General features: G+C 37.1%; 1 protein-coding gene across 5 annotated transcripts in view; it reads right to left on the reverse strand.

The window, feature by feature from the left end:
• Nucleotides 1–26,660, reverse strand: part of UTRN (utrophin) — a 339,710-nt gene that overhangs the window by 44,448 nt on the left and 268,602 nt on the right. For all 5 annotated transcript variants that reach the window (XM_015621645.2, XM_015621646.1, XM_015621643.1 and 2 more), the window contains 5 exons: nucleotides 26,240–26,318; nucleotides 21,524–21,584; nucleotides 12,054–12,115; nucleotides 10,986–11,060; nucleotides 4,799–5,000 (listed from right to left, as the gene is read on the reverse strand). In XM_015621645.2, coding sequence (XP_015477131.1) covers nucleotides 4,799–5,000; nucleotides 10,986–11,060; nucleotides 12,054–12,115; nucleotides 21,524–21,584; nucleotides 26,240–26,318 — 479 coding nt within the window. The remainder of the gene's footprint in view (nucleotides 1–4,798; nucleotides 5,001–10,985; nucleotides 11,061–12,053; nucleotides 12,116–21,523; nucleotides 21,585–26,239; nucleotides 26,319–26,660) is intronic.

The following is a 26,660-nucleotide window of genomic DNA, read 5'->3' on the forward strand; positions in this document are numbered from 1 at the left end:
TTGTGCCTGCTGCCTCTTGTCATGTCACTGTACACCACTGAGAAAAGCCTGGCTCCATCGTCTCTTCTGCTGCCACTGGGTATTTCTGGACATTGATAAGATCCCCCTGAAAATTCTCCAGGTTGAAAAGTCTCATCTCTCTCAGCCTCTACTGACACATCAGTTACTCCAAGCCCTTAATTGCCTTCACGGTGCTTCACTGGATTCATGCCAGTTTGTCCACATCTCTTTTGTCCTGGGGGAGCCCAGGACTGAACCGAGGACTCCAGATGTGTCTCACCAATGCTGAGAAGTGCTGGATCACCTCCCCTGACCTGCTGGGAGACTATGAGGCCACTTTGCCACAAGGCTGTCTTGCAAGGTGCCTCTGAATGGCAGCACAACCATCCAATTGTCCTATATGTACAAACACCTAAGAATCAAGGCTTTAGAGTGGGAAGGTTTAAGAAACTTTTTAATTTCTTAATTCATAAAACTTTATGGGTCATATATGCCACAAATGTCAGCACATGATTCAGACTTATTATAGCAATGCAAGCATGCTTGTAATTACAAAATCAATTGATAAGGCCACTTTCAGCAGTTCAGATACTTTTTTACTCTGATCCTGATGAAAGGGAGCCTGAATCTATTCCTTTCTGTAGATAACTTCCTAACACAGAATTAGGATCCAAAACTTCTTGTCAGGCAAACACCAAAGTCTATACCATAGTCAAAACAGAGGCCTGTGAAATCAGTAGACTATAAATGTACTAATCAGAATATAATTAATACTAAATGGTTGAATGTAAGTATAAAAACTACTGTTTACCAACAATGGTATGCAAATATTCTGTAGCATTGTGATGGCACAGACTCAGAATATACAAGCATTTTATCTAAGTATGTGAATGCCAAAGGAACAACTGGTGATGGGCACAGTTGCATACAGGAGTTAGCTAGATTAAAAAAAAAAAAAAATGTTGTCAGACAGGTAACAAGATTAAATATAAGAGACTTCAAGCAGGAATACACAATAAAGAATCCTGGAAAACAAAATTATAACATAGAGTCTAGAGGAGCCCTATGTCCCTGGGGAAGGAGGGACAATAGTAAAATTAATAAATAATAGTATAAGGTACTAGAAAGGAGAACTAGAGAATGAAGATGAGCCCAGAGCCATTCAGCCTTCTCTTGTCAAAGAGCTCTCAAGCCTAGACAACACTGGGGCTGCAGTGAATCAGTTATCTGAATGGCCCAGCACCACTAGGCAGCCTGGTAGATCTGAGCAGGTCAGCACAGACACCTCCCCTTCATCACCCACAGACAAGTCAGACAAAGGAGCTCATTTTCCTGCCCTACAGAGAGCCAGAACCTTCCCAGAGCCTTCTTACTGCTACCACAGCCTGCTAAGCTGCTCCCACTGAGTGCTCTGTGAATCCAGAGAGCCATCATGAACAGGGGATGCAATTGGAGTGCATGCAGAAAACTTCCATCAGCTACTGTCAAAACCAGGGCATAAAGTTAAGGCTGACTGAGCAGGTGTCTCATCCTCATTCCTCAGAAGTTCAGATTTTACTGAAATGAACACGCCGGTAAGGCCTGGGATATTAACTCAGCCTGCTGACAGAAGCTGCCAGGTGTATGAGTGCAACAATAAATAACAAAGTTGTGATTCTTCAGGGGAAGATTGGGCTGCAGAGAATGATCATGAAAGACAGCTTTGATTATATGGAAAATGTCAGCATAGATATCACAGATACTCTTCTCAGACTAATGTACCAAAGAAATTCAATTTAAAAGAAGGCATTATCAAAAGTATCCTAGCATTAAAAAAAAAAACCTAGGAAAATTTAAAAGTTGAAAATAGGAAGTCAGATAAACATTGTGAAATATTTAAACAGTGCACATTAAAGTTTCTTTATGGGTAATTCTAATTGAAATGAATCATCACCCTAAATCAGTATCTATAGAAACAACTCATGTAAAGAGGTGTTAAGCTATTCCATTAGAACTGAAAGCTATCAGTCCTTTTTATATAAACAATGTCTGGAGATTTCAGCAAATTTGACAGTATATAACTGAAAAGAAAACCACCAGCTATTGCTTTTGGATGCTTTAAACACAGGCCTAGACAAAGTATTTCACAGAGGAAAAAAATTCCTTCACAGTTTTCATGGTAAGTATCAAGATACTTATCTCTAATTTAGTTTTTTTTTAAAAAAAAACTTCGAATTTTTTTGGATTTGGACTAACAAAAACAAAGAACCTTAAGTTTGGAAAATGTTTATAAGGGCAGATGTTGATGTCTGGAACAACCTTTGAGTCCTTGATGTAGTAAAAGTCACTGAGTAATTTTAGCATTTCTCTCCTCTGCCCAGAATAAATCATTCCTAATGTGTCAGAAAATACTAAAACATAATAGACCTTTCCTAAAAATAAATTGGTTCTTTTTAAGAGCCAAAGACATCATATCAGGTTAAGTCTGGAGAACTATTCAGTTTGCCATTAATCTGTGAATCTGTAATTAAATCTCAGGTTAGCAGCATGTGACTAACAGATGCTTTTTGTTGGCAGTTTAACAACTTGACACATTTTATATGTATGACACCAATGCAATACATACAATGGAAATGCCAAGACACAAATTAGCTCTTTTATAAAGGCCAGTTTAGAAAACAAAATCAAAATTCCAGCTTAGAATTGGCGCCTGGTCTTTCAGCATTTCTTTTTCTTCCTGGAGTGAATTTGAAAGGGGAGCAAGGAAAAACACTGTAATCCAGAATTTTCTCTCAGTAAACCTTGATTTTTCGTCCTCAATTTTTCAAAGTTTAAAGACTCAAGTATTTAATGAGCTTGAAGAATTATCTACACTAAGTTTTCAACATAATAGTCAAGGGGAAATAGGGGAAACTGGAAACATTATCGAAAGAAAGGTTTGCTGCTTACTAAGCGCATTTTAAATATGAACAGATAAAACAACTGACTTCTAACTGAAGAAGCAAAGGTGAGCTGAAGAAAATGTAGTTGATTTGTTTTCAGTCTGAAAAAAGAGAAAACCCAGCCAGTAACTACAAAAAAATTTCTGACATTATTATATCTCTTGTTCTACACTGCCAATAACATTTAAGTCAAGCAATCCACCTGATCTACTGCTCTATTTGCAAGTGATGTGTTTATTTACTCACAATACAGAACTCTCCAAAATAAAAAGAAATACAGGAAGAAATCCCAGTCAATATTTGATGGACCCTCTAGTTTTTCAGCAGTAATGGGGAGAAGTCCAACTAACAGAAATGTCACATGTTTAACAGCAATGTTTGAATGCCAGTAGCCAGCACATAAATGACAAATGGTTCTATGTACTCTGTTCCCTCCTTCCCCTCCCCTAAAACCAAAATAAAGTAAAATATCCACAAAGTATAGCAGAACTGATACGTAATCCTCTGAGGGGGAAAAAAAAAGCAAAAATCTATGAACTGTTAGAATTTGTCACTGAATGAACATATTGAAGATAACACATATATCTATAAGCAAAAGCTCCCATTTGCAAAGCCAGGTATAAGAATTTTTACTGCTATTCAAGAAATACTTTTTCTTTTTTCAGCTTCAAGTAGGGAGAAAGAAAATGAATTTTGTAACCACCTTCATTGAGCTTAGAAATTCTGATTTGCAATTCTGTTTATAGCTCTGAACTCAAGCAGATATTCAAACAGACACACTGAAGCAACCACAACCTGTATTGCACTACTGAGGCTCTGGTAGAGTCCTGAAATACCTTTGCTGAAGCAATGTAAGGAGACACATTTTAGGGCATGGAGGAGCTGATGGAAACCAAGTCTTTCCCCAGTTTCTACTACACAAGGAAGATAAGAGTAGTGAACACCACTAAGAAAAATAAGCGACAAACTCATGACTCAAAAGCACAACTAAATAAAAGCAGATTGCTTGCAGGTCATGCAGACTGACATAAGGCAGGACAGAAAGGGCAGAGTTCAATTTCCAGAGGAAGAAACAAGGGTTGAGGGGCTCAGGAAGGACTGGCCAAAGCCACAATGGGCTGCTGGAGTGGATGCTTCCATTTTTTTTGAGACTTAGTTCTCTCTCTGGAAACAGCAAATGTGTATTTAAATAAACCCACAAGTTCTTACTGTAAGCATCCCAAAATATTCTCAAGGCAAACTCAATGCCCTTGGGAAATACAGCCTTGCTGCCAGGACAAGGACAGGTAACAACACCAGCCCTCAGAACTGATCCACGGCAGGAGCTGCATGTGCTGGAATGGAGCCAGAACTAGGACACTGCTGACCCTCCAGAAACAGACAGGCTTTAGTGCTGAGATCACAACAACCTCCATTCAGTAGAGGACTCAGGGCAGGGAGCTCAGCCAGGATTATGAATGCAAGTGACTAAGTGTAAAATACATGAAAAACCGTCCCCACCTACGGCAGAAAAAGAATCTGATATGAATGGCAATCAATCTGGAAAACTTGGAATATTCATAGTAGGAACACAGCTTAAGCAGTGTTCTAGCTCTCTACTCACATACATATTTCTTGAAATCCTTTCAATGTTTCTTTGGTAGTAATATAAAAGCAGTGTAATCTTAGTTCAGTGCTGAGCAGGACAGCGTAATAAACATACCGCATCCAACTGCACTTTCATTATGGAGCCAAAAATATCAGAAGATAATGAAGAAATAAATAAAGAAATAAAGAATAAAGATAAAAAATAAAGAAATCAATAAAGAAATTTTTAAGTCTTTATAATTTATAATCCTTGGGGTACACACTGTGACAAAAAAACCCAACTTTCTTACCTATCATACACGTTGAGTAGCCAGTTTAAACACATGTCTACACAGAGAGGAACATTCACCATGTCTTTGTGTTTCTCTTCAAGCCCACTGTAGATGGTAGTGAGACAGCTGATCACATCCTGGACACCAATCAGCTGATCGTTTTGACTCAACTTGTGCTGCTTGAAAACTTCACTTGTTGTGTTCAGGTCCAACAGGTCCACTAAGAATAGATTTTTAAAAATAATAAGATTTTTTTTTTAAAAAAATGTGACTATAGATGCCTGAGCATAACATTTACAATAATTGTTCAAGTGTAAATTGTAGCAAACACTGCAAACAACTACCCCAGTGGCTTTCATTTAGTAACATGATAGTAACAAACCATTCTCCATGACAAATCAGCATTTTGACACTATTTATTTAAAAAAGCTAGAACACAAACATCATAAAAAGACATTGCACACCTCAGTACAACATCAAAATAGCTGCTTAGTCTGTGTAATTAGAGGACCTTAACTTTGGATGCTCACACAGAGAATTCACTAGGTTTACAGGATCCTTCATATTTACCATAAAGCAGAATACTATAAAATGACTATCACTTTTGAGCAAATGCAGAGCAAAGCAAATTCTTATGTAAGAATTCTTTCTTCAAGGTGGCAAAATGTATTGAGGCCTGATTAACTGAACAGCAGTTGCTAAATTAGGGCTTGAAATAAAGCAAGGAGAGGGACACAGAAAGATTAATTATTGTAGCTTTCCAGAACACTAAATGGTACACTTTACTGAAAAATATTTTTATCTTCTTGGTGATGCAATGGATATTTTACAGGGGAAGAAGGGTTTTTCTCTCAAAACCATTCAAATGTGATTGTGAAAATCTGGGGTTTGCATGGTGAAAATAAAAGGCCAACAATGAGCTCTTCTAACTTCTTTTGCAAAAGGAAGTGGAAAAGACAAAACACAAGTGGTATAATCTTAAGTGAGTTTTTTTTTTACAGAAGCAAGGACTTTTAAGTAAAAAAAAATAGCTGTGATGTATTGCAATGTATTAGTATGCTTGCTACAATATACATAACATGGGGTTGAAGCATATTAAAAGCTCATACTGAGCTGCTTGTGAAGAGTCAGTAGCACATTTGCACTATAAATGTCATCTCTCAAATGAAAAAAAAATCCACATGACATTCTCAGACATGTTGTGAACTGCTCTTCAGCAATCATCACAATGAATCATAGAACCAGAAAATTATTTTTGTTGGAAGGGACCTTAAATATTTTCCAGTTCCAGCCCCTCTGCCATGGACAGGGACACCTGCCACTAGACCAGATTGCTCAAAGCCCCATCCAGCCTGGCTTTGAACACTACCAGGGATGGGGCATCCATAGCTTCTCTGGGAAATTTGTGCCAGTGTCTCATCATCCCTACAGTAAATATTTTCTTCCTAATACCTAATCTACATGTCTCCTCTTTTAGTTCAGAACTTCTTCTCCTTGTCCTATCACAATCTGTCCTTTTAAACTCTCCCTATGTTTTATAAGCCTCCCTTAGGTACTGAAAGGCTGCTCTAAGGTCTCCCTGGAGCCTTCTCTTCCTCAGGATGAACAATCTCAGCTCTCTCCGCCTTTCCTCATAGGAGAGGTGTTCCATTCCCCAACCATCCTCACAGCTCCCCTCTTGACCTGCTCCAACAGGTCCACATCTTTCTTGTGCTGAGGACCCCAGATCTGGATGCACTATTCCAGGTGGGGGCTCAAAAGAGCAGAGGGGGAGAATAACAGTGCAGCCAATTGGGTAATTCTATCTGGGCTGGAAAACAAGTACAACAGAAAAAGAAGCAAGAGCAAGATAACATTAACTGCTATAAGCAATTCTCTCAAAAACTCAGTGATCATCTACCAAATGAAGGTTACATTTCTGACCCCTTTTCTCCCATCTACCCTTCCTCACATCTTTGTGAAGTGAGAAAGAGTACCTCACAGTCCTTGCCTTTCCTCTCCTGCACTAAAATTGGTACTGTTCTGACCTCACAGCATCAGATTTGCAGGGGTTTACATTTGTTTGTTTTTCATTTACTTTCTTGTTTGTTTGGGGATATTTTAAGCCCTTCTTTTGGGCTTGCAAACAAATGCCAGCCATGTATTTATCAAAGAAGCAGACTGGTAATTGCAGCAAAATACCTTGCTACCAGTTTGGCCTGAGGTAGCTGAAGTGTTTGGTAATAACATTCACTGCAGCATAATCTCCTACAATAGCTGTAAAGGATGTGATACACTGGAAAAGGCTCACAGACATATTTAAAAACAACACAGAACCACAAAAGCTCACAGTGTAACCCTGACTACTTTTTCAGCTGTGGAGAGAGTGAAGCCAAATGAGGGTAACCTGCTATCCGATGACATACATACTGAACTTAGGAGATGGTCACTTTTCACTTCATTTCCCTTCATGACTTCAAAAACCTTCATGACAAAGAAGACCCCATAAAAATTAATGTGACCAGCTTGCTGTTTTTGTTCTGATGTTAGCTTTTACTTTAGGTTTGGGCTGCGGGAGTTTTTTGCTTGTTTGTTTGTCTGGGAGTTTTTAAGTTTTCTGGTTATTTTGCAAACTGTTTCTGTAAGGTACTTAATGGCTGGCTAAAAGCAAGTAATTAGCTTCAGAAAACAGACTGACAGCACATAAAACCTGCCTTTTTTAAAGTTTGTGAAAATTCAGAAAGCTTTGGAATGCCAGGAAGTTGTAGCCTTTGTGTTTGGCTTAACATTACGATCCTTGCACAGAAAAGAAGCAATTCACCAGACACTAAGCCTGCTAACTTCTTGATCTGCTGGCATTAATATCCCTCATTCACATTTCTGCCTAGCCATTTTAGAAGGACCTGGGAGACGTACTCCCAGTATTCTGGTACCAAGAAACACGACTCCCACTGTTCTTGTACTAAGAAACACAACAACTCTGATGCTATACTAATGCAACTTAAGCTAAACTTACACTTTTGGATGGCACTGTCCATGAGAACCACCAGAGGAAATTACTTCCACTCCTGCTTACTTCAGCACTTACCTGGCTGAATAAAATTTGGGACAGGAAGTTATCCTGTCATGGCACTTCTGGCACCATGCCTACACAGGTTTCAGTGCATTTTTGCACTACCATTCTGCAGCTGCTTAAACATGCTGAAAGACCAACCCTGCTTTTAACCAACCAATGGGCACAAGGCCCATTTCTCCCCTTTCTGCAGCAAGGAGACTTTCCCAAAGAAAAAGAGAAATTACATCATTCAGCACTGTTAAAGTAGGTGTGAGCAACTGACTCAGGAGCAAGTAACTACAGGCAGCTGCAAATGGCAAATTTGAGGCTGCTGTAACCCCATGGAAAATAGTCAGGTATTACTGTGGCATTTTTTTATTAAAAAGACCTTGCAAATGATAGCAGTTCCTGCATAGAGACTGCACTCTTCCCTGAAAGAGGGAAGTGCTCACAGTTCTCTCAGTTCCTGATGTCTATATGTTCCATTTTTTCCCTCCTGTGTGTGGATTTAAAATTCTTAAATTTTAAGTCACCTAGAGAAACTCAGCAACAGAATTCTGAATATGCATGGTGATTTTATTCCTCTTTTGCCTTTCAGTACTATACTTCAGTATCTGGGGCATTATAATTTCTTGAAAGTGAAATTTCTTGAATGCTGCACAAGAAAAAAATATCATCAGGACCTGGAGCTACACAGTTGCCCAGTACATCTGCAACACAGGAAACTCTGGCCCCATTCTTCTGCTACAGTGGGAAAGCACTCTCACTACATCTGCCCCACAATCCAAGACAAAGAGGCTAAGAATTTATTATTTCCAACTTACAACTTTTCTTATATTCCAGGAAAATACATACACATGTATATATAAAAATGTATGTCTCTGCAGGAATCTACTTTCTCTTTTAAAAGGGGAATGAGAAAAATAATAAGAAATATAATAACCAGATATAGATCTATAAATATAGATTATTATTATTATTAATAATAATAATTTCCCTACAGCCGAGGTTTTTTGACACTTACCCAGAAGAGATATGGCATCAGCAAAGTTTTCTAAAGTACAAATCTCAAATGAACATTCTAAAGTGCAATTGGTCCTGAATCTGTTTGTAAAGCACTTGCACTGCAAAGTCAAAATCTATCAGGTGCAAGTGGAACTGTGCATCCATCTCCAGCTGTGTTCTTGGGAGTTCCCACCAAAAATGCCTCTGACTTTATACACACACCATGCCTGTGACAGCAATTTGTCACATTTTACAGTGATCTCCATTTTTTGTGATTTGTTTTGATGTTTTCTTTGCTTTAGCATGTAAGCCTTTCTGAAGCATTCTGCATCCAAACACCTTGAAAAAGCATCTGCAATTAAAATTTCAGGAAACAAACAGGAAGACTAAAGTAACTCACAACCAAAAAATGAATGGCAGTAGCACAGAAGATGACTCTTTCCCCCTCTTTAAAAAAAACCCAATTCTTTATCAAGTACACATGTATAACAAAGATTGTTTTTTCTGGCTGTTGTCTCTTCCCACAAAGCACAGAGATGAAGTAAACAAACAGCATCATAGATAATAAGGCAGATTGGACCTGTAGAGATGAATCTCCTAGGTCTTTCAAAGTGGAGTATTCTCTTTACTTCTTACTATTTCTTTCTGTCTTCCCTTCCAACTCCCTCCCCTGAAACTGGAGGCAATAGGTTTCAGGGTATAGTGAATAGGTATTCACTGAAATATGTGAATGAAGAGAGCTAACCATGGCAGAAATTATTATAGAAATTGATATATATTGTAGTAAAAGCAAGAACAGAAAGAATACTGTCTGTCAGAAATATGCAGCATGATTAGCATCTGTCATGTGCAGTCCATTTTTTCCCCACTCTTCACTGAGGAACAGTTCACACAAGGAGAATTTTACTCTACTTTCTGATCTCTTGCTTGCTTTTTGATTTTAGGTACATGTTGATTACATTATACCCTGCACACTGATAAAGCAAAAAGCTTAAAATGCTACTATCTATCTATATACACACACATATATATATACACACACACACACACACATATACATACATACATATATATGTTATATAATGTTCTTTTGTCATGCTGGGAGATGAAGCTGCAGTCCTTGGTGGGACCACATCTTATGAAGAATTGGTGATAGGTAGTGTTAAGAGCCTGTGCTGTGCACAGATACAGTCCAGCTTTCTGGAGAAGCCAGCTACCATCTAAGCACAGCTTCACTTAGTATGATGCATATCTGCAGTCCAGACTGCTGTCTCCTAGGCTGGAAAGAAAACTAACCACTTGGAAGGTGGCACTCTTTCTGCAACTCCTTTTGTGCTTGCACCCCTAGGAGGGCCTTGCACTCCTGTGCTCCTGATAATCCTGCAGTACTGTGCACCCTTCAGGGCTGAAAAGTCCTTCCATGCCAAGGACTTCTAACTTTTAAGAAGAAAATTTGGTAATATCATACATCTTATTACCATCTGTTGCCAATACATTTCCAAAAGTCTAAAATCTGTAACTTTTACTCTCATTCACATCGCACATCTCCTTCCAAAATTGTCTACTTTCCTTTTGTTTTTCTACTTCACCCTGTTTTCCTTTGTTATACATGTGTTCTTACATATTTAGTTTTCCACAGTTTTTAAAATTCAGTTTGCTTTGCACAGGAGACTCAAGAAGAGCACAGATCCCCAGTGTGGTACTTGCTGTGTGACTTGGAGAAGTCCCAAGTCCAGAGGCCAGAACAAGATCTCCTGATCTATCACTTCTGAGGCTGCTAAACTTTGAATGAACATGGTAATCATGCAACTTGCTGCTGAATTAAACCACAGCTGTGATATAATATGAAATACTTTTTAAATACCTAGAAATATAAATAAATAAATTTATAAGTAAATAAATCTACCCAGAGAACAGAAAATTTGAGATAGAAATGATTCTTAGTGGGCATGCCATTTCAACTTACCTGCTGCACCTCTTTTTTTATTAATTTATTTTATTTATTTGCAATAATGGCACCTACTGTTGGCAACTCTTCTTGCCATTTTGCTGGTTGACAGTGTGTCAAGGATGACTCTGGTCCACTGTTAATGCTGTTAGACTGAAGCTGACCCTCCCTTCCCCAAGTACTGTAGGGAAACAACTTCCCACAAAGGGCCAACTCACAGCACAGTGCTTTCTGCAGTCTGCGGATTTTGATGGCCGTGCGGTAGGCGGAGAAGCGCACGTTGTTCAAGTCAGCTGAAACAGCAGAACAGAAACATGAGCAGCCCTAAAAGTAGAGCCCATAACTTTCCTTTACATATAAATCTTCATATTTTGGGAGAAGTCTGATATCCCTTCTCTTCTCTGCAATGAATTAACAGGATACATCAGAACAAATTAAAAACCCTGACAAGCTGGGACCTCAGTCCAATTCACCCTCAGGGAAAACCACCTGACGCTCAGAGTCCGGGACCTTAAAGAGAGTAGCCCTCCAGAAATGCTGACACTTTCTTGGCACATGTAATACATATAAATATTTATAATAATACATATAAAACAGGAGAGTTTTACATACATATTTTGCACTGATACATAGTTCCCAGACAATTGCTCAAATACACTAAGTTTCCCAAATAATTTACAACTCCATCAGATAACATACAGGAAACAGAGGGTAGCAAATGTCACAGTAACAGAAAAAAATGGCTTAAGCTATAATTTATATGCCATGATCTTGCAAACTGTGCTTTAAAAGGGACAGTCACATAACTGTAAGCTCTGTTTTAGATACTGGTACAGTAAGTATTTTTTTCCTCACTTAATAGTATTTTTACCCTTCCTTTCCTTAGAATGGGAGATTTCACAGTAAATGTTGATGCTATCAGGGCATGTTGAACTAGTTGTACCATAATACAGTTTAGCTTTTACTGAAAAGGCAGCTGCTCTATTTTATTACCAAAATTAGATCCTTGCAGACCAGAGCTCTGGTTTAAACATGCTGAGAGCCTGTTACATTGGACAGTTCCTTGTGAAATTAAAACAAAAAAAGGCCAAGGTACTGCATTAAAGCACAGTCAGAGTACATGGTTTAGAATTAATATTGCCAAAAGACAACACAGGACATGACCAAGGCAGTTGGTTTTGGACAAAGTGTGTTATCACAAAGTGGGAAATGTTATTATGAGAACTCAAACATGGTCAATATCCAAAAGTAGATGAAAATTACAATGTTTTAATGAATGCACTCACCTAAGGATTGGAAGAGATCGGTCATTTTAGGATGATCCCAACAAGTCGTCTGTGTTTCATGACTACAAAGGAACAAAGTAATCAAAATTTCAGGAAACACACATATGCACTTCCAAAGAATAAAATTTTAACAATATTCTGATTTTCTCATTTCAGTGCCAATAAATCCCTCAGCTCTAATTAAAATGCATGATCTGTACCACCCAGCTCATTGATTTTATAATCACAAAGTTAATCAGACAATAGCCCACCTATATTTAACAATATCTACTTTTGATTCTAACTGTGATGGTAAGAGCTGGACTCTGACCCTGCAGCTAAGAGGTATACTAGTAAGGTAAAATACAAAATTTCCTGTGCTGTAAAACAACAAATATAGCTGTAAAAACAATTTAAAAATAAAAATTTTGAGATTTTATTTCAATCTTCATTGCATATCTAAGCACATGTATCAGAACACAGACAATGATGTTAAGCTTCACCTGTAACATTTATCTAACATGTAACATGACCATTTAGGCTGGAAAGGACCTTTAAGATTATGGAGTCCAGTGGGAAGCCTATTCACCATTCACACAGCCAAACAATAAATATCTTGATTTAGGGGACATACTCTACATTACTGTTCATAGAACAGAGATTCAATAGGCAGCATCCCTTAACCTGCTGTTTAGTGTTGCTGTTTCAATTTATCAGGGTTTCAAGTTGGCATCCACAGGGGTCAAAACATGTCTTAGGTCCACTGAAATCTCCCATTCCCTCCTCTAAGCCACACTTTACTTGTATTTATCAATATTAACTGCTGGAATGATTGTACATTCTTGACTTACAAAGTATTTACATTTGAATTAGATTTGCAAGGTAATTAATCAGAAAAGTCATGTTAAAAGGATCATAGGATTCCCTTTGAAAGTTAATGAAAATGAAATTATGCTATGTTAGGAAATTTAACAGTAATGCTCAGAGAGCACTAAGTATTTCACCTTCGTTTCTATTTAAAAATTGTTAATATACCCAGTTTTTTCCTGCATAGAGGGACACTTGGTTGTAAATAATGACTTTAAAAAGGCCACTTTGGCATTAAACGTAGTGAACTGTAGCATCATTTGCTATACACAAATAGCTGTACTTCAGTGAGTACACAGTCATTTATCATCAATGTTTATTTTTTTAATTGAGAAACCAACCAAGAATGAACCCTTTTATGTGAGGTGGTACAAAAAAATGGTACAGAAAGTCCTTGTTCCAAGAGACAGAACATGTACCATAACGTAAGGCAAGCTTCTAACCAAGTAAGTTCTGAGGACCCTTTTGTGTATGCATCAGCCTCAAACATACACCAGTGGAAAGCACATGAAATGGATCTCTGTACATGGGACATGATCCTCATTTTACTGTTTGTCCACCAGGAATAACCCTTCCAGCTTTGAGTCCAGCCCAGGCATTCAGAGACAGCTTCTCCCCTCAGCACACTTCACACTTTGCCAGGGATCTCATTTGTCTATCTGACACCATCACAACTTTGTGGGGTGTTTTTCATGGAAGTTCATAGGCAAAATATGTATTTCCTATTAATACAGTAGATACAAATCTTCTTTTCCCTCGTTGTGATTACTACCTAGTAGCTGACTGAACATGACTACATTTAAACAAGAAAGATTTATACAATAAACAAAACCGCTTCCATCAAACCTTGATTGACTCTAAAATACTATAGTAAACTATCCTCAGTTCAGAAGAAAACACTTAAATATATTTTTACTTCTGAACACATCTTCCTGAATAGAAGCTTTCATTTGATTTCGATATCATTATCACATTAATTCCATTCACGTTTCAATTTTCCCATAAGGTGGTTGAGGCTCTGGTACTGCTAAACTCCAAAGCTAATGCAAGCCACTTAATCAGTGGGTTTGCACTTTTTAGAAAGACACTTCTAAAACTGCACTATCCTTATCTTTGTCCAGAAAAGTAATTTCAAAAACAAGTAGATTGACAATCATTCTGCTGTAAAAGACACACCAATAAATCATCATGAAGCCAGCAACAAGAAAGAATGTATTTGGATTTTATGTTCTGCCATGGTAAAGGCTGGTGCTGTCCAGCATGCTCACCTTGGTGTCAAAAGACTACAGTATATCAGAAAAAATGAACATATACAGCTTCAGTAAATACTGAAGTAAAATAGAGACAGGAAATAAAATAGAATAGTTCATACTGCTCAACGTATTTAATAATCTCAAAATTATTCTGGAAGCTGCCAAATGTCTGCACTATCGCATTAACAGGATGCTATAAATATCATGTTGCCCATTTAGAATTGTTGACTAAACCCACTCCAACTGCCCACAGAAATGAATACAATATGTGATCACTTTAATAAAGCTTGTTTTAAAGACATGGCTTTAATGCAAATTACCTAAGAAGCCACTTCCAAAAGTCAAGCCCCAAAAGAAAACAAAAAACCTCAAAACTACTGGTGATTTTACTGTCAGCATTGTAAGTAAAAAGGATTTCTTAGGATATTCTGAGAAAAAAAAAAGCCTTAATAAAACACCTTCAAACTTTTATATTAAAAATAAAGGTAGGTGGAAGTACTGTGACAGAAGCTGTAAATAAATGTATATACAGAAATACATTTCCTTCTATTTTAAATGTTGAAATATCAGTGCAAACACTGCATGTAAACTACATGCAATTTAGCTGAGTCAAATCATGTTCGCTACCTTAGAAATTAAGATGTCAAAACAAGCCATGATCACAGGGACTTTGTTGAATTGCAGCCATTATTTCCCAGCTCCCTGTTTTCTGGCATTAAACACATAGTCCCTTGTTAGACTAGTGGGGTGCTGTGGATATTCCTGAGAGCCACAGCAGAAGTGCAGTTTATTTAGATAGGTCCAGACACCCTTTCTCTTTTCTTTCTTTTTTGAGTTGTTGAAAATATAGAAGAAAAGAATACTTAAATACTTGGATAAATCCTACCCTTTTTTTTTAATTCCCCCTCTCGAAATACACTCCATTGCACATTTGCAATACTTAATAAGGATGTGGGTATAGTTAATTGCAATTTAGATTCCAGCTTGTAAGTAATTTATAAACCCATATGCAATGAATAAGAGCTGATTTTACTAATCAAACTTTATCCCTTAAATCAAGTTACCAAGAATCAAGAGCAAACAAGTTTCATTATTGAAACTGTATACTTTAAATACAGAGTTTCACTACAGTTTTATCTGAAAGACTAAAATCACTTCAATAGTGACAACATGCCATACAAAAAATATGTTTTTTTTCTATTTTGTGTTTACTTAACATGAAGCAGAAAAAGTGAATGAGATACCAAAAACTTCGGTGTCCTGCACTGTAAAAATTGTTTCTCCATATGATGCAGTAAACACCTAAAAAGCTAAATTTTCTCTTTACAGAAAAACACAGAACACATTAAATTTATGCCTAATAGAAGAATGACCATAAAACATGTTTCTGTTTCTATTTTATTTGCAAAAGAAACACATTTGTGCCAGACTGCTAAAGACTAATGGGCTTTTGAAACTCATCACTCAGTTTCTTTCTATGCCACACAGAATTTGTGAGAAAGGAGGCCAAGTGAATATCATCTGGTGCAACAGAAAAAAGGCAAGAGAGAATCCCTTCCAACACCTTGAAGTCCGTATTACCTGACAGCTGCTAAGTGACTACAGAGGGTGAGCGTGACTGTGCCAGCCTAATCCCAAAAGCCATTGGTAACAGCCAAACAATTCCATACAAGGACCCCCAGAGAAGAGGAATGGGCTCAGAGAGAATGAATCACCAGCTCAACAGCCTGTACAGGTCAAGGGAGGCAGCAGCTTCAGTGCCCGGGCAGTGCTGCTACCACCACCACATACATTCCATGGGTGGTTTCATTTAGGCACCAAAGCCAGACATCGCTGGACAAAGCCATGGAAAAAAAGCACATGATCGTAAATTTAATAAGAGCTATAAAAAAATCATCTCATTGAACTTCTGAAAATATTCAAACCAAGCACTTAACTAAGAGGAGAGAAACCTGCAGAGTCTTCTCTCTCTGTTACAACTATCACGGCACTTCTGTCCCAGGTCATGCTGATGACCGTGCAAGGAGCATCTTCTCTTGCAAGTACCCTGCTAATGTCAAGAACTACTTGTAGACTGAGGTGATATTAACTTTGATTGAAGGTGAACAACAACTGGGCCCATTATTTATCATGCTTGCAGATGACACAAAAAAAAAAAAAGAATTTTTCAAGGTGTGTAGGAGCCCAGGGTCCAAGATTTCATTCTGTTCAGTGGGTGGCATAAAGAGGGATTTCTGCTACTAAAAGTGTTTCACTAAGAACTAATCTTCCCCCCCCCCCCCCCCCCCAAAAATAATGTTATTTTTGTTATTCAGAACAAGAGTCTTCTAAATCTCTTCTGCCTAACTTATGGACCCAATATGAGCTACACAGCAAAAGATGCATCTATGAATATATTACCCGACAATGCAGTGTAGTTTAAAAGGTCTAAATCCATTTGTGTAAATTTCACTAACAGAAAAACATGGTAACCATGAAATATTCCAAACTACAAACCCCCCACACATTAATGAAGTTCTCTAAAGCTTACATGATAAACATTTATCTTTACAATCTGTTTCCTATCCATTATGTTTTCTGGCAGCTAATTATAATTGGCAAAAATAATCCATTTTAAAAACACTTCCTGATTGTAAATAAAAAGCTGAGAAACATGCTAACACATGTCATCTAATTTATGCTCTAGAAATAAAATAACTATTGAAATGAATGGATTAAGTCCAACATCTCCAGGTGTTTCAAGATGCTCATGGAGCAGTGAAAAAACATCCATTTGCTCTTTTCAGCTTTTTTGTACAAGAAAGAAATCCAGAAACAGGTTGTGGGTATCTTTTATCATTTTTTTATCATGGGCAAGGCTTCTATGGATAATCACTGGTGTACACCACAAGAAACAGCACTCTGGAATGATGTTAAGTACCTTTCTGTACCTGTAGTCATTTGCACAAAACATTACTCAAAATCAGAATCTTTTCTGATCACTAATGAAATGATGGCACTCAGAAGTCTGACTTTGCTACTCTTGCCAAATTTCAAATGCCCATTAGAAAATACTGTTTTGTGTTGAAAAGAGTTGGTATAATGCAGCACAAGGGTACTGCACCTTAGAGGTTGGTAAAACAATTTAAATGCAGATATTTTGAAATCACTCCAGAGAAATGTGCTACTGCATTTCTTTAATTGAAAACAAAGATGAGCACAGGAACTGGTAATTGAAGAAACTCTCAAACCTTCAAACCAGTATTACATCCTTCTGTAAATTAGATTTTGTTTTCCCTGCTAAGGGAAACACCTAATACTTATAAGAATGAGCTTATGGATGTAATCATAGTAAGAAAAAAGGTTTTTTTTTCTCCTCTGTTCCATTACTTCTCCCCATCTTCCCCATACACATATAAACTAAACATCAGCAAAAGACTTTCTAAGGAGTCTTTAAAAATGGAGAAGCAGAAAACATTTTATTCCTATCCCCATAAAGCTGATCAAAATGTAGGAGGTGATAAAATAGGATTTCCAAGATGCTGGTGATGCCAGCCACTTTTGCAGGATTATAGAAAAGGCAAGGCAACTATGGAGAGTTTGGCATCGATCAATTTAATGGTTGCAACAAGAAATTGCTCTCCCTATGTAATGCCCTGCATGAGATTAAACTCACTGCAACCTCTTCTGTATTACCCTTTTGTTTCTTCTGCACAGCACAAATATCTAATAATTTATGGCATTGAGAGGTACATGGCCAAAGAACACTTAAATTATACTTAAAAGAAAAACAGTGAGAAATGCTAGGGTAATTATGTTTTCTGAATATTCATCATGTTTCCCTCATGGATGTTCAATGATCACAGTGTTTCATTTATTATTCTCTTTCTCTTTAGAATATTTTTATTGAAATGCTATGCAATATAGGCTTTATTTTTTTTCCTCATTTACTGTTATGAAGGCAAAAGATGCCTTATTTGTGTGATCTAAATTGATATAAATTAAAAACAACAACAAAAAATTTTCCCTATTAAATCTGAAATCTTTACAAACCAACCTAAGAAAAACATATTCAATGGCAAGTTTGCCAAACCTTTTGCCCAAACTTCACGCTTTTATTACCTAAACTGCACTGATAACTATTGTGCCTTCTGTTTAGCATTTCCTTGCAGATGCTCATTAGCTCAATTTACAAACTATGAAAGACTATGGATTTTTTTTCCCCCAGCAGCACCAAGATTTTACAGATTAACTTTTTCATTGAATTTTACCATGACAGAGAATACACAGACTACAGAAATATAAAATATTCTGTAACTGGCATTTGCTTTCTGAGTATTTTACATTTTTCATTCAAGGACAAAAGGCTATCAAAACGAAGTAAAGCTATGAATTAATGGTTGTCTAAAGAAAGTGTTCTTACTCACAATTTAAGTAACCTGACTTCAATTAGCATTTATTTCCCTTTCAAAATTAATTTTTAAAACTTCTCATTTTTCAGCCACCAATCACTGGATCATAATTTTATTATCCTTGTTCTGCTTTACCATAAAATGAACAACTGGCATCTTAAATCTTCCCTCTGAACATAGAAGTCTTCTTGTAAATACAGTCAGTTGCTCTCAAATGCTAAATTGTTTGAGACTTACTGCAACTGTTCCTTCTACTCATACTGTGCTTTACATCAAAGGCAACTCATTGAAAGATTATAGTATAATTTAAAAAAAAGAAAATTAAGTCAGTTTCTCCCTCTCTAACTTTTCTTTCTATGTAAAAACCCATCATTAATTGTCCTCTTGAATTGTCTGACTCATGTAATCATTCCAAAAGAATAAGTTTTCCTTGTCAGTATTTTCTCTCTTCTTTAAACTGTGTCTCAAATTAAGTAACAGACAAAGATTTAAAAGCGCACTTAAGGCCAAGAGTACTTTCCAGCTTCATCATAACAAAGCAAATGAAGTTCAGAATCAACTATTTTCTGCTTTATCTTCCACAACTCTCTGATTTATCTAGATGCTGCTGAAAACAATGATGTTTAGATCAGTAAGAAATAAAAAACGTAGGAAACTGCCAAGGTCAGCCTGCTTTCCAGACTGTGAAGCTACTGAAACCCTCATGTTTTTTTAAAATAGTATAAATCCTACTAGCTACATGTACTATCATTCTTTTTCAAGACACAAGAATTAAGACATCGCTTTAGCAGCATATATCATGTTGAAAGTAATGAAAGATTACTGGAAAAGTCTTATTTGAGATGCAGTAGTTAATTCTGTTGACTTCATTAAAGCCATCCTGAAAGTAAAACAATGGTCTCTGCTACTATAAAAGACCTTGACCCTCAAAGAACTTGGCCTAAACTTCTGCCCCTCTACCAAAATTTCTATGAAAGAGCATTAAAACCAATTTCTAAGAGATGCTGGGGTTTGTTTCTGAGCTCCAGCTGGCTTCATTCCACAATCTGGCTCTAGGGCCACCAACTCACTACTAGGGGAGCAAGGCCACTGTACCAGGGGATACTTTGCCACCAACTGGGTGCCTGAAGGATTGCACCTAATGCACATACTGGAAAGATTTTCTTCTGAACCAGAAAAAAAAAAAAAAAAAGTAAAATAAAAATAAAAAAAGTCCCAAAAACTGAAACAACCCCCAACAACAAACCAAAAAACCACCTCAAAAACTGAACTTTTTCTGAAGTAGGTTAAGAGAGAACCTCAGAAGAATGTATTAGATAAGAAAAAAAAAAGATAAACATATGAAATATTCAGGTTTGAAGTCTTTGCTTTGCTCAGCACAGATCAGAAGGCATATCTTAGTTTGTTCCATCTGTTCCTATCTCTGTTCCCAGTGAGCTCCACAGAACCCTCTGAGGCCGCTCGTGTCCCCAACTCCAGCTATTGACTCTGATAAGGTAGAGCAGGAACACGAATCTTTCCATGTCCACTAAGGACATACCCACAAGAAATAAATGATAAATAAGGTTTAGGGAAGTTTTCCTCCTGCTTTCTATGGTTGGCCACTTCAGCATTTTCCTTGAATTACCGCTGCAGGTGTGATCATTTTAACAGCACTTCTGCCCAAGGCTGAGCAGTGAGTGTGCCTCCACCTCCAACTTCTGCCCTCTCTTCTTCCACTGGGAAGGAGGCAGGAATCTCTTCTACAGCATGTCACAGTTTTTGCTGCCTCTTGCAAAACTTTTGAGCATAAGCACAAACACTTTTATAGAGAATTCAAGGATATTAATAGCAGGTTTTTGCTTTTTCTGGTTACCTACTCAGATCCTTTAAAGAAATTAATCTACATATGACAGTTTAAAAACAACTGTCACATCTCAAGAATACTAACATGTTTGATTGACAGATTTATTGCTATCTGCTTTCCCAACTTCTCAAGTACTTGTAAATTGTTTGAAGCAAAAATGTGGCTCTCAGAGTTATGAGCAATATGCAATTGTAAAAAAATCCTCACGTTCTTTTAAAATGAACTATCTTAAGGTCCAATTCACAGTCATCCTACAGACTTAAAAACTCTACTCTTTTCCCAAACCCAAACTGATAACATTTTAAACACAAATTTCCCTCAGCCTAAAATGAACTACTCTGGGTCTTGCTTACACACTGTACTGTTTTAAAATTTCATTTACCTTTCTAGCAAAGGCCTATCCTTCTCTCAAAGCTGCAATATTTGACCTTAAAAATACAGGCAAACAAAATAAACACTGGTAGAGTAAGAAAAGCAAAGTTAGGGATTGCTCTTTGTAGAACACTTCAAGACCTCCACACCTCTGTAACTTAGGAATTCCTTATTATTTTAAAAATAAGTATCTCAGCCATTCCTCTTGGTAATCAAGGTACTTGCAAAACTTTTGTAAATATTTATATCAGAGTAAAAGTTACCTTAATATCAATCACTATAAAGTAAATCCCATAAAGTAAAGAAGATGATAAAAGGAAGTCAAGATGTGCCTATTCCCAAAGGAATTTTGGACAAAATGATGAATGGCCTCAATTGGTAATAGTCACCACTGTTCTGCTCTAGGTTATGAACTTTGTAATTTTAAATATTTTTTTTTTCCCTCTACAGTTTATACTCTGAATGAGACACACATACAAGAACAAGTCCAGTTTGAACACTGACAATGTATTACACTGGAGGGCCTCTGCTGTTTCTTATCTGAGTGAGGTTTTTAATTAGGGCTTGTCAGTGACTTTTTTTACGTATTTCTAAATTATGCAGCATGCAAAGCAGAAGACATGACTTTATAGTATAGGCAGCATAACACTCCATAGAGAAACTCTAGACAACATTTTTGGCAACTACCTAGTACCTATGTATTTTTGCTAGGTTATAGTTATATAGTTTTATACTTAAAAAAAAAGATCAAGGCAAACTTACTTGATATAATAGGGCACTTTGTTATGTGAAACAGATCTCTGCCATGGAAACTGTACTGAAGCTGAGGAAATAAAGAGAAGATAGTTATTAGAAAGCACCTGTCATACTAGAAAATCTAAACATCTTTTATTTATTTTACAATTAATATGGCTATAATAAACTAAATGGAAACAATTAATATTTCCCAGACTACTTTCAGTAATTAGAAAAGCAGCAGAAGAAAATGATGGCAATCTATCAGGATGATTACAGGCATCCATTTGATGCCATGCTGGAAATAAAACAAATGTGATGATTCTACTTCAAAGGAGGATGATAAATTCTGAGCAAGCAAGCTACTCATTTACGGAAACTGCAGACACTTGTTTTGCTACCTCTACAGGATTATTATCAGTTTATGCTTTTAAAATAAATTATTTCACTAGCATAAATAACACTCTGCAACAGAACACGAAGAAGAAGAAATATCAACCTTGTTTTTATTAGTTACAACCTTTAGTTCCTATTTTCAACTCAAATTAGTATTGATTAACACTGTATGGCCAAGAAAACAACAATTAAAACCTTTGCATTCCTTGCTAAAGAACTGTTATCTTTGCAGAATTTATGCAGATCAAATATCGTTCACAAGATCAGGAAGCCTTCTGCACACCGAGTTGAAAAAGGCATGAAGTCATACATGATACTACAACTCTGCTGATCTGAAGATCCCAAGGGATAAAAGGTAAAAAGTGTTTGGGCCAACAGGACTGTTGGTGCTCAACCTAAGAATAGCTATTTACTGAAAAACCATAGGTACACGGATCAGAAATTACCAGACTAGTGCCTGGGTAATTAGGGTTTTAGCATGGAAAAAAACCTCCTTGCACTAGATTCTCTGCAGAAGCAGAGATTGAAAGAACAGGCAGGAATAAGTGATCAACCAATGAGATGAATTTACATTGCACACATATCTCAGTGCCTCTGACACAGAGCGCCTGCTCTCAGGTCCTAACAGCCCCCATTTAGAACCTTGGTAAAACGAGACACAGCTTTGATCCACCCTGGATCTCAAGTAATTAAACTCTCAATTAATGTAATTTTCTGCAAGATAGGCCTGCTTTTGGATTCATCCCTCTCTAGAGAAAAAAAAACAAACCACCAACCAAGTTGAAAGCAACTCTCTCCTCTTCCCTAAAGACCTCTCAAAACTGCAGTGAAGCCTTACAAGCTGTGTAAGCCCCATCAGGTGTTGCAGGTACAGAGAGAGATAGGTGTTGCCCTGCTACCACCTGGCTGGTGCCCAAGGGTTTCATGGCTGTGACCTCTCCTAAAACATATATAATATAATTTAAGAAATTATATAATTTAAGAAATATTCATGTGCTGAAAGACAGATTAACTGGGGAGAATATTTGAGAAATTACAGGAATATAGTAAACTACTTTCTTTACTGGGGGAAAAAAAAAAGAGATAATTCCATTTTTATTTGAAGAAGAATCGGCAATATAGACGTAGGTAAAGAAAAAACACAGTAAAGGCTAAATGCTCAAACAGATATAGGTTGCCAAAATGTAACCCTTAGGCCTTCATAAATCTGAAAATACCTAAAATCAATCTGATAGGTGAAGGTGGATATCAGCTTTAGAATTTCATTCTCTAGTGTTGCAACCTGGCACCTATGGTGGCTCCTGTTCTAGCACATGAATTATGTCAGCTAAGTAAGAATTTGCTTAACTACAATTTATTTGCTATGACAGATATAGATATTCTGCACAGACAAATACAAACTAAACAATGTAATCAATTAAATTACTGATTATTATGGAACAAGTCATATTCTATTTATTTGGGAACAACCTCTGTAAAACATTGCCAGCTCTCTTCTGTATGAAAGTCTGGAAAATTAGATTACCATTCTCTTAAAATTCACTGATGAAAACTGAACATAGTAGTTATCAACTTGGCATTTGCTAGCAGGCCTGCAGATATTAGTATGGCTGAGAGATGCTTTGAGCAAGCCACTGGAGACATAAGCTGTTTGTTAGGGAACATGTGGAGTCAGTGCTCTGTGGATGTTCATGGATACGTCTTAGAAAGCATACAAGAAACATAACAGACAGTAGTGGATTGTCAGCCTTGGAATATAAATTAATAACAGAAAAATCAAGTTACTATTTCTAAAGGCAGGAGGCAGCAAAAAGCAATCTTTTTGGAAAGAATAATGGAATATAAGGATTCTTCACCTTTATCTGTGTTAGGGATGCGTAAAATCTACTGAGCAGTAACTACCTTGAAAAGTGCCTACCTTCCATCTCAAAAGCACTGATAAACAACCAAATTCTGCCTCCCAGTGAAGGGAGGGGACAAATAGTTCAGCAAAAAGAGGGATTGTTGATTGCAGTGGCTTACTAATGCAGCTTTACCTCAGACTCCTAACACAGAACATTTTACGAAGGGCTAATACATTGTTCGGTAGTCTTCAAAAATATTTTGAAGCCCTTTGATAGTGATGGTCTGCATGAATCCATGCAATTGGTGTTCCAGGAAGTCAAACAGTAGTACCAAATGCTGCACTGTGTCTTTTTAGTAAAGAAACATTTCTAGCCACTGCAGAGATGAAATCACTGTACTAAGAGGGCTGGAACCAGGATGCTGGATAATCTCATCTAGGCTCCCTTTCCCGTAAAAAGCTGGACTACGTGAACTTTTGAGGTCAGTCCCTTTCAAATGGGACTATTCCATCATTCTATGAATCTGATGAACAGTCAGAAATACATGTCTTGCTAGCAAAAATTCCTGATTAAATGATAACCAGTCATTTGAAAATGGTGTGATGGCAAGTTTTGTTTCCTTAGTATTTGAAGGAAAAGTAACCGGTAGGTGAGGTAAACTGAAAATAGTTGCTGTTAGATAAGCACAGCTAAAAGCCTGCCCTCTAATTCTGAAGTGCAACTTTGGAAATGAAGATATGCAGCAGACATACATATATGATCAATCCCAGCTTGAAACTGTTTTATTCAGACTACTACTCTACTTATTCCTCACAGCTAGAAGTCATTTATCGCTGCTAAAAAGGTTTGAAAACTTTGATTTAGAATACACAGTCTTTCAACCTGTCAGGATAAAGCCTTCAACTTTACAGATTTAATGATTTTTTTTCTATTATTATTTTACATCTGAAGTTACTGTCCCTGACTTACGTTTACCAAACACAATATAAAGTTGTAGATGTAAATTCTTTAACTCTGTCTTCTTAAAGCTCTACAAAAGGTTTGGTTGTTGGTTTTTTTTGTTGTTGGGTTTTCTTAAGATGCTTTAGTTGTACTTGGTGTGGGGAAACAGGTGGTTTTTGACAAATGGTTTAAATGAATAACTACATATTGTTTTTCCAAAATTGTGCTACCTAGCTGTAATCCTTTGTGATATCTACCAACATGGAAACCATCCTGGAAGCCTCCCCTTTTTTACTTTGGTATGTAACATAAACTGAGTATCTCCCTAAGCCTGAAGAATACTCCCTAAACAAGGCTGAGAAGTGCTGATAAGGCACTGCATAGTCTCTGTGGACATGATTCTATGAATGTTTTAATCAGCAACAAAGCCAGTTCACCACTCAGACTTGTGAACACAGTGTTTTATTGTAGCATGTTGTAAGCAAATTCAAGGAAACCATACAGGCCAAGACAAACAAAACCAGCCAACTTTTCCTGGCAAGTTTTACATGTGGACTATTCTCCCTCAACTAGCATGAGAGCTAGCTATTTTCTGAGAAAGAACTTCTACGTTGCTTCCTAATTTGTTTTATTTACAGAGACCAGACTGGATAGTCTTACAAACAGTTCATCTGGCACTCTTCAACAGTATTTGGTTTACTAAAAAACTGACAGTTCAAAATAAAACCACAGTTGTAACATAAATCAAGAAAAAAATCAAGATTCATTTAGTGATTTAAATTCTATTAGCAGTTTAGCTATACAGTGACATAAGGGTAAGAGCTGCTCATTTTTATGTTGACTTGTAAACTCCTGCAACAATGTTATCTCTTTTATAGAAGCTCTTAGATAAAAACTGGAGAGGTGATTGGGTTAAAATTCCATCTCATTAGCTCTGATGATGGCAAGTAGGCTGGAGTATCAGGAAACCAGCATGGACCTCGATACCACAACCTATCTATGTGTAACAATTATACCAATCAGCTCTGCCCTCTTAGTAGATGTGAGATTATAGGCTTACACACATAAAATGTTTATTAAAAAGATGCAAGGATAGATCCTGTGGAAACAATGCATGTTTGCTTTTCCCAGCCCTTTACTTGAAGTTCCAGGAATGTATGACACAGAGTCTTTAAAAAAAAGAGAAATCTGGGGAGCTCTTCCTTTGTTCCATCCCAGCAAGTGCAGAAGAGAAAGGAAATGGAAGACAGAATTGGCAAAGGATGAAAAGATGTAGTCTCAAACATGCAAAGATTCTGGAACAGTCACTGGTCAGACACTGCAGCAGAGGACAAAGAATAAAGCAACAAGGCACAAGCATCTCAGAAAGACAGAGTGGGAAGCACACTAGTCAAAATGTCAATGAAGTTATAAGGATGAAACACCCCTACAAAAACAAGGAGGTACATAATAGCATGGAAGAACAACTTCCTCAAGCCACAGGGACACCTGGAGTAAAGATCAGTCACTGTTAGAGAAAGCCATCATATTTTACATGTAGCTATTAATTCAAGGAACTTACTGGAAAGAAAATGCTGTGATGCAGGTCCAAAATCTCGGTGTGCCTCCTGTAACTGTTTAAGGCGATCCTCTACGGACACCTACACATGAACACACACACTCAAAATCTACATTGCATGTACTTTGCAACGCCAAGGCCATGATAAGAAGAAAACCACTTTATTACATTTCTTTTACTGAAATCCATTTGTTTGTGTGTCACAGCAATTATTTGACCTTCACCTATTTAAGGCTACATAACTTTCTTTCATCTGCTTAATGAGAATCATGTTTCTATCTTGCAGTTCTCTCATGTGAGAGCTGTAGATCAATAATGAACAGCAGTAGTTTAATGGTAAATACAGACAACTACTGAAGTTTCTGACCCCCTCCCAACCTTTCTGTTGTCCAAATTCCCATAGTCAGCAGGTCTCAGTCTGGTT

Source organism: Parus major, chromosome 3, assembly GCF_001522545.3.
Source record: "Parus major isolate Abel chromosome 3, Parus_major1.1, whole genome shotgun sequence".
Lineage (NCBI taxonomy): Eukaryota > Metazoa > Chordata > Aves > Passeriformes > Paridae > Parus > Parus major.